The 14,101-nt window shown below is 47.8% G+C and overlaps 1 protein-coding gene across 2 annotated transcripts in view; it reads right to left on the bottom strand.

Moving 5' to 3' along the window:
- Positions 1–14,101, bottom strand: part of CD276 (CD276 molecule) — a 239,585-nt gene that overhangs the window by 33,393 nt on the left and 192,091 nt on the right. The window contains exons 5-6 of one of the 2 annotated variants that reach the window (XM_078685060.1): positions 7,663–7,803; positions 4,273–4,311 (exon numbers count right to left, since the gene is read on the bottom strand). In XM_078685060.1, coding sequence (XP_078541186.1) covers positions 4,273–4,311; positions 7,663–7,803 — 180 coding nt within the window. The remainder of the gene's footprint in view (positions 1–4,272; positions 4,312–7,662; positions 7,804–14,101) is intronic. The other variant, XM_078685061.1, reaches the window with a different exon arrangement.

Genomic DNA, 14,101 nt, shown 5'->3' with positions numbered 1-14,101 from the left:
AATGTGTTTGATTTCAAAGTGGAATTCCTGTAACTTACTGACCAATCTCATGAGTCTAGCGGACATACTAGAAGAATCAACTTTCTCAAAAATGTAGACAAGAGGCTTATGATCGGTAACAAGCTCGAACTTCCTACCCCAGATATACGTTCTAAACTTATGTACAGCCCATACACAAGCTAATGTCTCTCTTTCAATTGTGCTATACCTGGTCTCGAATGGTTTCAATGAACGTGATGCAAAAGCTACTGTCTGTTCATTCCCACCTACTTTCGGAGTCAGCACAGCACCCAAACCAGTCATACTTGCGTCCACTGTTATGGATGAAAAACAATCGTCTCTAAATGCGTGGAGGGCCTTAGCAGATACAATCAACTTCTTCACATCCCTAAAAACTTTGTTTAGCGCATTGTACCATACAAAACTACTCCCCTTTTTCAACAATTTACGTAAGGGCTCCACCAATTCTGAGTAAGCTGGGACGAATCTAGCGTAATACTCGGCCAAACCGAGAAAAGACCTGAGAGAATCCTTGTCAGATGGAGGTTTGGCGTCTTCAATAGCTCTCACTACTGAAAATTTTGGTTTGATCCCCTCTTTGGATATGGTATGCCCTAAATAATCCAGTTCATTAACTGCGAACTTGCATTTGTCCCCGCGGACAGTCATTTTTCTAGACATCAAAATGGTGAGTACACGTCTCAAAATGACATTATGTTCTTCTAATGATTTGGCATATATCAAAATGTCGTCTAGATAGGCCTGTACCCCAGTTATCCCATGGAAAAGAGTGTCCATAAGCTTCTGGAAGACACTTCCAGCCGAAGCTAGGCCAAAGGGAAGGCGCAAAAACTTGAATGCGCCAAACGGGGTGATGAAAGTGGTCAACTCCTGTGATTCCTTTGATAAAGCAACTTGATGATAGGCGGATTTTAAATCAATCAAGGAAAACCACTTTGCACCACCCAGATTAGCGAGAAGCTCGTGGATCTTTGGCAGAGGGTGGCAATCTACAATAATATTCTTATTTAATCCGCGTAGATCTGCACAGAGCCTAATCTCGCCGGTCTTTCGACGAGCTACTACAATAGGGGCGACCCATTGAGAGGAATCAACTGGTTGAATTATCCCTTGTTCACACAGATCTTTCAACGACTTATCTAATTCAGCACGAACACTTAGGGGTACTGATCTGACTTTATGAGCTACTGGTTGTGCTCCCGGAATCAGTCTTATTTTATGCTCAAATCCTTCTATACTCCCTACTTTGTTGCTAAACACAGGCTTAAACTCCTCCATTATTTGCTTTGTGTCTAAAGGTTGTTCAATTGACATGCATTCTATTTTGTTTTTCGGTAAGTCTCCCACTTTAACTGGGTCCTCATCGCCAGGGACTAAATATAACCCAATGCGAGCAAGATCCATCCAGCCTACTATATTTTTACCCTTCTCGGCAACATACATTTTTGTAATATTCTTTTCCCCAAATGCTTTGGGGTTTACATCTGAATTCAATAATTCAACTTTCCTTTTCCATAAATCGTAGAATGTTGAATCCCTCAGGATAGTATAGGGAGAACCGGAGTCTGCCATGACCTGTAAGGGAACATTGTCAATTATGGCAGAGCACAAAGGGCCCTTTATATCATTTACCTTTCCATTATCGTCTAAAGTAACAACGATATTACTAAATGAATTTGCACATTCATCCATCATATCAGATTCAACATAGTTCACAGAAACAGATTTTTTTGCATTCCTGCAAACCCCTTGAAAATGTCCCATTTTTTTACAAATGACGCAACGTCTATTCAGTGCAGGGCATCCTTGAAAGTTACCTAAATGATTTTTAGATCCACATCTATAACAAGTAGGAGATTGTCTCTTCTGCATAAATTTTACATTTTTGTTTTTAAAATTCACAGTACAAATAGCATTGTCAAAACTGGATTCTGAAGGGTTTACTAAATTAACACCAAATTTTGGTGATTCAGCCATGACCTTGCTTGTAATTGCTGATCGTTCAATGCTTAAAGAAAGTTCAATAACTTCACTCAAGGTTGGATTCTTGCAACCTAGAATTCTTTCTTTAATCTTTCTAGAGGAACAACTAAATACGAACTGGTCTCTGATATAATTATCGCGCAGAGGACCGAATTCGCATGTAGTTGCTAAAACTCTTAGTGCAGATATGTATTCTTCTACCTTTTCACCTTCTCTATGTTTCCTGGCATAAAAGTTATGTCTTTCTAACATTATATTTGGTTCTTCTGCAAATTGTTTTTTTAAACGAGCTATTGCCTCTAAATAAACATTCCAGTTGCGGTCACCGCTCTGACCAGCAGGAGGAGGAATTGGGGGAATACTCTTAAATATGCGTTGAGCTGCTTGACCCAGGCAACCAAAAAGAATAGCAAATTTTCGTTCAGCAGAAAATCCCACAGCGTCTATAGCAATTAGGTGATTTTCAAATAAAGAAAACCATTCTTTCCAAATTATTTCTGGACTACCGGGTTTGTTCAAAAAATGTGGTGGTTGAGTAATGTGTTGTAAATGTAAATTTGCCATTTCTAAAAACAACTTGTAGATAACCCACAACTGAATAAAACTTAATATGAATATAACATGTATATCAAATGTCCCCGAATTGTAACTGGAAAGGTGCTCTGTAAATTATTAAAAACCAATTTTCAATAATTCAAAATGACCAAGTCTTTATAGCGAGTGTATCGCTGGATTGACACGCAGGAATGATGTGAACTTCTTAGTGTGCGTGTCACTGACGTAATAGAAACGTTTATAATCCTAGCGTGTGCATCGCTGAAGTAAAATGTCACTAGGATCACTCTCAACACGTTAAAGTAAGCAAGTAAGTTTTAAATATGAAGTATCAAAGGTAAAGTCCGTTTAACTTCGAATCTTTAGGTATCGAGCGTGCGCATCACTGTATCAATGCGCTGTAAAATACAGTTAGTTAGTTAATACAGATTAACTAAACGATTTTGTAAAATCAGGGATAAGTATTTTAAAGCGTGCGCATCGCTGAGGCAATGCGCTAAGTTAAATATTTACCGTAAGTTCTCCTTCCAAACAGTCCATCGTCAAGAATTAACAGTACGGTGTCAGCCTTTGATTAGGCGAAGTAACGTTAAATTCACCGATGGAAGTACGAAGGACTGGCCAAAATGAAGCGTCTCAGTGATTGGAAGACGCGGTGGCGAATTGGAGAAGGAATACAGGTAGTTTCTATCACGTGGTCCTGATGAGCCAATCCTGAAGTTTAAAAGGAAGCGCAGGACTTTATAACCAATCAAGTAGGGGTTTTAAATTTAGTTAAACCTGGCGCTTATCCTTAATCGTTTGCGCATAAACCAAATCGACGTACCTTGTGAGGAGATGAATGTTCGGTGAGGTTTTCTGTCGATGGTGATGTACGCTTAGATAAACACTTTTCATCCGTTTGAAAAAATGTTACGTGGGTATGGAGTGGAGTTTAAATCCCAAACGTCGCCAAATGTTATGTTGAAGTAATCCACAGAAACGATAATTATCAACAGATGATTTAATTCATGAAATATAGAAATAACTCCACCCGATGCGCGATGCTTCCGTTCACCCCTAGATCCCAACGGAGAGTGATCGTCCGTTAGGTTCATCTGGCTGGACGGTTGCATCGCACGAGGGTGTTACATCAAATGTAAACATAACACGTGACCATAATACTCGTGGTCACACATTTAAAACATAACACATTTCGCGTGAACTATTCGTGTGATACACTGCGCGAATAGCACGCTCCATTTAAAGTGACCACTACAGTTCTGTTCCTATTGTGAAGCGCTCTGACACCTTCGGGTAAAGTCCGCGCTATATAAAAATGCACAAATAAAATAAAATAAATAACTCCGCCCGCCGCCCATGCCGACTGTGATGCCCCCTGACTCAGTGCCCCCTCACAGCCCGAGCTCGCCCTCCCACCCCGGGCGCTCCGCTGAGCCGCTCTGCTTTGACGCAGCCTCGCCACCACATTCGGAAGAAACTATTCTCAGTCCCCTTTCATGAAATATATCTCACGCAAGATTTATGGGAGCGTTTGACAAGTTTGTCCTAATGCGCCCTGTGTTTTAGTCAAGTACCACCAGACACCACTCGAACCTCCTCCTGCCAAACCCGTCCTCATCCTCCTCAACGTCGGCACACGGTCACTGGTAATCCCGTGCTGGGCCACGGCGCAGCACTGCCACCTAGTGGCGGAATGCACGTATCACATACCTGTCTTCAGCTCCTCTCCTTCCTCTTCGCCCTCTGTGCCTGGAAAATAAAACACATGCTTGCTGGAGAGACCGGCCTGTAGATTCAGCTACACATACGAATCTTTCTGAGATCCGTAACGAGCATACATGTTTCTGCTCTGCAATCTACTGCAGTCACATAGTACAATGGACACAGAACTGCATACAGACGGATGGACAGATGAATACCGTAATAGTTACCAACATTCTCATATTATGACATTTCACAATGAATCAGTGGTCCTCGCGCGCTCCAGGAGCCATGCCCAGTCAGCACCCGACCCTGGCGCTCAGTGGACAAGGCTCCCATCCATGTCTGCTGTTGAGCTATGCTCTTTCCTCCCAATGAGCCCACAGCCTGCATCCTGTGCGTTATACTCTTAATTCGTACAATTGTTACCTGGGACCGTAGCCTCCTACAATGCACTATGCTCTGCCTATTCCAGCAGCTTTTCACTGTACACCATGCTCTCGCTCGATCCGCGGTCTTTACCTAGTGCGCTATGTTCTATGTCTTCCTGGTCCCCACCTTCTTCCACAATGGCCTACTCTATGCCTTTTGCAGGGCTTAACCCTCACGGTAGAGCACAAATGCTCTACGTCATGGTGACCCCACAGCCAGGGAACAAGTCCTGCCCCCTCCCCCCAGCGCCTTGAGACCCTACGAGTAAGTAGTGCGCTCTATAAATGTCTTTGATTGATTGATAAAAAAGAAGGGAACTAACCAAAAAAGACCGTATGCAAGTGACATAATGGCGCGTGACATCACAGCGTGTGGCATCACAGGAAGTGAGATCACAGGAAGTGGCATTACAACCCATAACCTCATTGGAAAGGATATCCCAATAATTACACCACATCTTAAGACCTCACAGATATGATTAGCAGGTTTATAAGGAGTACATTTGACCGCATTACCAGATTTATCAAATAACATTTTGATTCAGGGTTGTGCCAAACAAGTGACATAATCCCGATGCCCAATATGGGCCTCAATATATACATGTATATTTTTTAATCTGCCACAAAGAAATTGACGCAAGCAGAAATGTGGCAGTACATCTATTCTGCTAAATTGGTTGCAAAGTCCGCATTTTAAAATAGGTTATTGGGTTAAGGCACCTGCTGCAGCGAGCACTGTGTGCTCCGTAAATCTCAGGGAATAATAATAATGTTAAGATAACTGGTGGCAAACGCGTTTGCTGGAAAGATGTGTTTTGTCTAGTCCCAGTTTTGAATTAAAGTAGCACCGAGGGTTAATGTGTCTCCTTCAAAGCACATTATGTATAACGCAGAAGACTGATTTTATTTTATTTTATGTATATAGGTAAGTGGGCTACTGCTTTTAACACAGAACCTATTGATACTTTGAGATCATAACTTGTAATTTTGATAATATAATATAGCACAGTAAGCTATGACTCTTACACCTTGTAACCCTAACTGTCCTATGTTACACATAATTCACATAGATTTACACAATGTGATTTGTTGTTTATGTATATAATGTGCGTGTGAGGTAAAGCACCGACCTCCTACATTGGGATAAATAGCTCTATAAAAGAAATAAAACAAAATAGTGATATTTATATTCTAATTTGTGTAAATTATGGAACAGGCCAGAACATCTGAAATGTGTACAGTGTATACATATTTCTTATTTACAGGGTCTGAACAAAGTCGAATCCATGCTTCTCTCAAGTGACAACAAGCTGTGAGCCTTTGTTTCCCCTCCATTACATTTGCAGCTACATGTGAGGCTCCCGATAGCCCATAGCCAAGACACTCAAACAAAAGGAGGCCTGTTGGCCCCTTAACTTCGGTTTTTGTTTAAGGCCTAGCTTGAATATAAAGTAACAAAGCCCCCTCGCGCCACCAGCACGTTGCTGCTCAAAACAACGTGTTCCGGTGTCTGAACATTACACCGGGACGAGTTCAGCATATTTCAGTAGGGCGAGTTCAGCATATTTCAGTAGGGCGAGTTCAGCATATTTCAGTAGGGCGAGTTCAGCATATTTCAGTAGGGCGAGTTCAGCATATTTCAGTAGGGCGAGTTCAGCATATTTCAGTAGGGCGAGTTCAGCATATTTCAGTAGGGCGCAACTTCTTGACAGGGCAGAAGGTTTCTACCCTGTGAGTGGGTGGACGCTATCTACCTATTTGTACCCGCGAATTATGTTCTGCCTACAGCCTTCCAACTGTGTACAATGTTTTGGTTCTCACTTATTTTTCAACATAAGCACTATAAGCCCTGTTGAAACCTCATCCTTCCACTGTGCACTATGAACAGACTCTCACTGGGCCAAGCAACCTTTCCATAGTGCCACCTGCTCTATACCAAAGTGGACCCACCTTCTTCCTATGATCACTATGCTGTGCCTTTTGCTGGGCTACAGTCTTTCTATAGCACTCTATGCACAGTTTCTTGCTGGGCTGCCATCTTTACGTAGCGCTCTATGTACATTTCTTGCTGAGCGGCGGTCTTTTAACAGCTCGCTATGCACATTTAGTTACTTGGTTGTAGCCTTCCTACAGCACGCTATGCCCAATCTTCTGCTCGGCGTGCTTTTTTTCGCTGTGCTCTATTTCTCTCTGTGTTTGCATGTGTGTGGCATGCTTTAAGTCAAGCTAGACACATTCTGTTCCCACTATGAGCCGTGCTCTGTCTCTCATTTGTTGTTCACCCTTTGTACTATAACTTCAGGTCAGCATACAGCCTTTCATGGTGCAATATGTTCTACCTTAAATGGGATAGCAATCTTCCACAGCATGCTACGGTTCGCCTTTAGCTGGAACTGCAACTTTTTAATATGCACTTTGCCCTACTTCTCTTTTTAGAATGCAAAACAGTGATGAATGGATTGCTATGCTGCATCTCTTCTTGATCCTACACCCTTCCACTATACAGTGGAGTGAATGATGCCAACATAAATGCTAAGAAAATAGTTCATAAAGCAAAGCAAAAGGCAGATCCTTTTCACACTTAGGTCCATCTCTCTGGAATGAGCTACCTCCCCATATCCGCAAAGAAGAAAACTACTCAAGATTCCGTAAAAACATCAAAACCTGGTTGATTGATCAATAACAGTTCTGCTGGTTCCTTGCCATACTACTGTGCCATGTCATGGCGCCGGGAAACCCTTGTTGGGTAGCTGTGCGCATTATAAGCTTAACAAATAAAATATAAAAATTTATAGAGGAAAGTTTTCACGTGGAGAGAAAAAAAGACGTTGATTGCTTTGATATTTCTACAAACACTGTATTACAGCAAATGGAAGATGCCTATGTAACCATGCCATAACATCATACACAAGCTTTACAATGACCCTTCGGCTTCTTATGAACTCCCCTTGGAGAGTGACCCTCATACCTGTGGTCTCTTCATCCTCTGAGCAGATCTGCAGCAGCTTCCTCCGACAGACGTAGGCTAGTGCCCCAAGCAGGACCAGCAGACAGACAGACAGACCCACAGTTACCCACAAGGCAATGGCTGGGAAGGTAAGATGTTGTCCTGTCGAGGAAGTTAAACAGTTAGAATCATTTGGAAAGTATACAACAACATTTCATAATGTAGAAATATCCACCAGCCCATAAAGTAGAAGTAACCCAAGAACCATCGATAAGCGACTCTCATCCCAATGCAAACCTGTCCCATGAAAGTAGCAATCACTCCAAAAACCAGGAGGACCTTCCTGCCCTCTTCACATGTATCTTAAGATGGCAAGAACACCAGGTGTTCTTACAGGAAGAAGACCCCGAGTGTAAGAGCTATAATGGGATTGTCCATTTAGAAGTATACTGTAGTATTCGAGTCCATACATACATACAATGATGTAGCCGAGGCAGGTGTTGTAGAGTTATGAAGTTGGTTTATTCAGCCATATTTAGCAGGATAATAAGAAGTATAGCTCTGGAATAAGCAGCCCCACCAGGAGCAGCCTCCTAGCTACTCAGCCCATTCTCAACTACCAACTCTCATACCAAGCACCCAAGCATTCCATACATGTCAATCACACCAACATTCTTACTTGGAACACTCACACTGGCTGAGTAGCTAGATGCAGAGAAGTGCAGTAACATAAACACTAAACCCAGAATACTACATATTCTACCAATACAACCAGACGTTTGTACTCAGACAAACACACCCTCCTAGTGGTCCCAAAAACCAAACACAAAGGCAGAGGAGACGAGTGCTTCTCCGTAGACGGCTATAACTTGTGGAATACCTTTCCTCCCCCCACCAACGTCCACCTGCAACACTACTGCCTCTTGGCCTTACTCAAAACTTCCATACAGTAACCACCTTCTTCTCAGCCCCATGCTCCCAAATAACTCTGCGATCCCACCTGCTCTCTCCACACCTTTGGCCTCATGAATCTCTACTCAAAATTGTCTGGACCCAATTAAGTTACTCTGTGTGCTACTTAAAATAAATAAATAAATGTGGGACTCTCCTCTCCTGCAGGCATGTGTGTGTTCATTCGGGAACTTGAGGTCCTTGGAAGGTGCACTGGTAGCTGAGACCCAGTGAGGCCACTTGCTGCAGGCTTGGGAGGGAGCTAACAGTGCTTTGAGTTCGGGAAGAAGCAAGTTCTGGGGAGGTAATCATCATCTTAGGACTAGAGGCAGAGCGCTCGTCTACTTGGCTGGCCTCTATAGGAGGTCTGCGTCAAAGTTTCCAATAGGTTTAAGTCAGTCTTGACTAACACTATCCGGGGGAGCCCTGCAGAGCCTCTGTCCTGTCAGACCTGGCATTTGTAGCAGGAGATCATCACCCCTGAAAGGAACATCACCTTTAGCTGGAGGGTCCCTAGCCTGACAGGGAGGACCACGCAAGAGATCGTGGATCCACAAGCATGGGTCGGACAGCTAAGTAATAGTACAGGCAGATACCTCAAGACTCTGCACTACTGGGGATTCCTACCCATAAACCTTATCCCACAGCCATTGCAACACGCCTTCGCACTTCCCAAGATGGCTCAAGACGTAGGGGGCATTTGCCTGACCTGGTCAGACCCGGTCGCTCCCTCCTCCCGCCGCGTGGCCCGCCCCGAGTGTGCCCGGCTTCCTCCTGCTGCCTCGGAGCTCTGCCCCTGACTGTGGACCCTGCCTGCCCTCAGTACCTGTACCGCCGCCCTTGTGTGCCTCGTACCGCCGTCCTTGTGATCTTGGTATTGTACTCGTTCCGCCGTCCCTGTGATTTGTGATACTGTACTCTTTGTGAATTTCCGCCGTCCTTGTGTTGTGTGATATTGTACTCTCTGTGAATTCCCCTTGGATTGTACTTGTTGTGTCGCTTTGTGCCCCGTGTCTCCGCTTGTACCCGGCCCTACCCACGCTCCCTCCAGCAGCACAGCACCACTGCTCCCCCTCCCGCCACCCCGCCTCCCAGCTGCTCCTCCCTCCCGCTAGAGTAGATAAGGCACGGCTCACGGGCGAGGAGCTGTGACCTGATCTGACCTGGTCAGACCCGGTCGCTCACTCCTCCAGCCGCGTGGCCTGCCCCGAGTGTGCCCGGCCTCCTCCTGCTGCCTCGGAGCTCTGCCCCTGACTGTGGACCCTGCCTGCCCTCAGTACCTGTACCGCCGCCCTTGTGTGCCTCGTACCGCCGTCCTTGTGATCTTGGTATTGTACTCGTTCCACCGTCCCTGTGATTTGTGATACTGTACTCTTTGTGAATTTCCGCCGTCCTTGTGTTGTGTGATATTGTACTCTCTGTGAATTCCCCTTGGATTGTACTTGTTGTGTCGCTTTGTGCCCCGTGTCTCCGCTTGTACCCGGCCCCACCCACGCTCCCTCCAGCAGCACCGCACCGCTGCCCCCCCTCCCGCCACCCCGCTCCCGCCTCCCAGCTGCTCCTCCCTCGCCCCTCCCCTCCCCACTCTCCATTTATGGCAGAGTGCACGCGTACGCGCAGCGTTCACGCGCAGCGGGTGCACCGATTGTGAGCCGAAGGCGCGCCAAAGGCAAGCCCGTCTGTGCCCGTCCACGCCTGGCCCGCGCCCAGCACCAGGACCCCTGGCCCCCGTCGGACCTACGACGCCGCCACCCTTATCGCACTCAAACTCGACCGACCAAGAGCCTGCCACCGAGCCACCCCGAGACGCACCCACGGACCCTTCACCTGTCAAGCCTGCAAGTTCACCTGCCTCCGGACCTGCACCACATCTGCCAAGCCGAGCACCAACAACAGCCACCTCAAGTGCATCCTGCTCAACACCCGATCCATCCACAGACACGCCATCGAACTCTGGAACCTGCTCGACACAACCTCACCAGACGTCGCCTTCCTCACAGAAATCTGGATGAACGCCTCCTCAGCACCCGACATCGCCATCGCCATCCCAGACAGATACAAGATCATCCGGAGAGACCGCGTCAACCAAACTGGAGGAGGCATCGCCATCGTACACAAGAACACCATCCGCATCACGACCGACTCCAACGACACCTTCGCCGCCGCCGAGTATCTCCACTTCCAGATACACACCGACCCAAAGACGACCCTCAGAGGCACCCTCGTCTACAGACCCCCGGGACCACGTACACAATTCAGCGAAAACATCACGGACTTCATCAGCCCGCACGCCCTCCGCTCCGCTGACTACATCCTCCTAGGGGACCTCAACTTCCACCTGGAGAACAACAAAGACCGCAACACCGCCGCCCTGCTGGACAACCTCGCCAACCTCGGACTCAAGCAGCTGGTCAACACCCCCACCCACTACGCCGGCCACACGTTTGATCCCATCTTCTCATCCAGCAAGCACATCACCTTCAGCCACTCCACCGGACTTCACTGGACCGACCACAGCTGCGTCCACTTCAGCTTCAGAAGAACCACGACCCACCGCCACCCGCAACAGGTTCCTCGCAGGAGCTGGAGCAAGATCACCGCCGAGCAGCTCACCACCTCCCTCAGCCAGAACCCACCCGCCAGCACAACGAACCCCAACGAAGCAGTACGCAACCTCACGCAGTGGCTGACCGCCTGCGCCGACGACCTCGCGCCACTAAAGAACCCTCCCAGCAGACTCAGAAGCAAGAAAGCCTCCTAGTTCACCGACAAACTCAAGGACTCCAAGAAGAACTGCTGCACCCTCGAGAAAGCCTGGCTCCTCGACCAGACCACAGACAACATGACCGCCCTCAAAGACGCCACCCGCAAGCACCACCAGCTCATCCGCACCACCAAGAAGAAATCACTGAAGGACCGACTGGACAACAACGCCCACGACAGCAAGGAACTCTTCAGCATCGTCAAGGAGTTCTCCAACCCCAGCACCGGCAACAACGACATCACTCCTTCACAAGATCTCTGCGACTCTCTCGCCTCGTACTTCCACCGCAAGATCGCCGACATCCACAACAGCTTCGGCGCACCATCCACGCACCCAACCGTCGAACCAACGCCCCCCCACCGCCACCCTCCGCACCTGGACCACGGTGACCACCGAAGACACAGCCCGTACGATGAACACAATCCACTCCGGATCCCCAACCGACCCCTGCCCCCACCACGTCTTCAACAAGGCCGACTCCATCATCGCACCCCAACTCCGGGACGTCATCAACTCCTCCTTCAACATCGCCACCTTCCCGGAGAGCTGGAAGCATGCCGAGCTCAACGCCCTACTGAAGAAACCAACAGCGGACCCCACCGACCTCAAGAACTTCCGCCCCATCTGGCTCCTCCCTTTTCCTGCCAAAGTCATCGAGAAGACCGTCAACAGACAGCTTGCAGCCTTTCTCGAGACGAACGGATCCCTCGACTCCTCGCAGTCGGGCTTCCGAGCCAACCACAGCACCGAGACCGCCCTCATCGCAGCCACCGACGACATCCGAGCCCTGCTCGACAACGGGGAAACAGCGGCCCTCATCCTCCTGGACCTCTCTGCAGCGTTCGACACCGTCTGCCACCGCACCCTAGTTCAACGCCTCAGCAACATCGGTATCCAAGAAAAGGCACTGGAGGGGATCATCTCGTTCCTCGCCGGAAGAACACAAAGAGTCCGCCTCCCCCCGTTCCGATCCGAGGCCACCGAAGTCATCTGCGGCGTAGCACAAGGATCATCACTCAGCCCCACCCTCTTCAACATCTACATGAGACCTCTTGCAGCCATCGCACGCCAACACAACCTCAACATCATCTCCTACGCCGACGACACCCAACTGATCCTCTCCCTCACCATAGACCCCGCCACCACCAGAACGAGCCTACACGAAGGGATGAAAGACGTCGCTGAGTGGATGAAGAACAGCCGCCTGAAACTGAACTCAGACAAGACAGAAGTCCTCATCCTGGGACCATCGCCCTCCGCCTGGGACGACTCCTAGTGGCCTCCCGCCCTGGGCACCGCTCCCAAGCCAACAGACCACGCACGCAACCTGGGCTTCATCCTGGACTCTTCCCTCTCGATGACCAGACAAGTCAACGCCGTCTAATCATCGTGCTTCAACACCCTGCGTATGCTCCGAAAGATCTTCCAATGGATCCCGACCGAAACCAGGAAGACGGTCACCCAGGCACTCGTCACCAGCCGACTGGACTACGGCAACACCCTCTACGCTGGAACCACAGCCAAACTACAGAAAAGACTCCAGCGCATACAGAACGCCTCCGCCCGACTCATCTTGGACATCCCCCGACCCAGCCACATCTCCGGCCGTCTTAGGAACCTGCACTGGCTCCCCGTCAGCAAAAGGATCACGTTCAGGCTCCTTACCCACGCACACAAGTCTCTCCACGACCTGGGCCCCAAGTACCTCAATGACCGCCTAACCTTCTACACGCCCGCCCGCCAGCTACGTTCTACAAGCCTCGCCCTCGCCGCCGTACCACGTATCCGAAGAGCCACCGCCAGAGGAAGACCCTTCTCCTACCTGGCAGCCAAGACATGGAACTCCCTCCCCATCCACCTCCGGCTTACACAGGATCATCTCGCCTTCAGGAAACAACTCAAGACCTGGCTGTTCGAGCAGTAGCGGACCCCTCCCCCAAGCGCCTTGAGACCCTTCCGGGTGAGTAGCGCGCTATACAAATGTTATGATTGATTGATTGATAGATGAAAATTGAATTTTCATATCCATTCAAAAACATGCAAACATTTAGAAGAAGAATTTCGATTCGTCTCTTGGGGGGGGGGGGGGGGGGGGGAATTACAGCTTTTCCAGGTGTCGCAACTCTTTGCTGCCGAGAGGACCGAGTCCTGTATGAGATAATTTTCTGGCCCTGGGAACAATATGATGGTCATCCGTTTAAACTGAAGGTCAGCAAATTATCCAAAGGTGAAGAATATGCTGTAAGCTAGAGTATCCACAGAAACAGCATTAACAAAGGTAAGTAACTTGTTCTTCTGATGAAAACTTCTACTTGCAGATTCCTCACCTATAGTGGCTGTGTCATTGTTCTGCTTATGTGTTGTTTGTATTTATTGCTTTAACTCACTGTTTTAATTTGCTATGTTGTGTTTTATGAATCTGTGTATCCCAAATAAACATTTTTGATTGAAAGTCTTGCATGACTGAATTAGCAAAAAGGCCCTCCGTCGGATCTGCATGTTAAGGCAGTAGTCTTTTGTTTACGCGTGTACAGTCACCTAAGTCCAAGCCTCGCAAATTTTCAGAACCAGCACCTCTCTTGCCAAAGCTATCATAGCAGCCTTCACCCTCCTAGAGTGAGGGGGTTTTCTTCTTTTTTTTTGGTCAAAGATATTTTTAGTGATGTTTTTGATACAGAAAAGGGCATCAGTCCATCATAAACACAAGTAAAGCATACACAAATCATCAGTGCTATCATCATATGC

This window comes from Lissotriton helveticus, chromosome 3_2 (genome assembly GCF_964261635.1).
Source record: "Lissotriton helveticus chromosome 3_2, aLisHel1.1, whole genome shotgun sequence".
Taxonomy (NCBI): Eukaryota; Metazoa; Chordata; class Amphibia; order Caudata; family Salamandridae; genus Lissotriton; species Lissotriton helveticus.
This window is presented reverse-complemented; position numbering and strand designations above follow the sequence as displayed.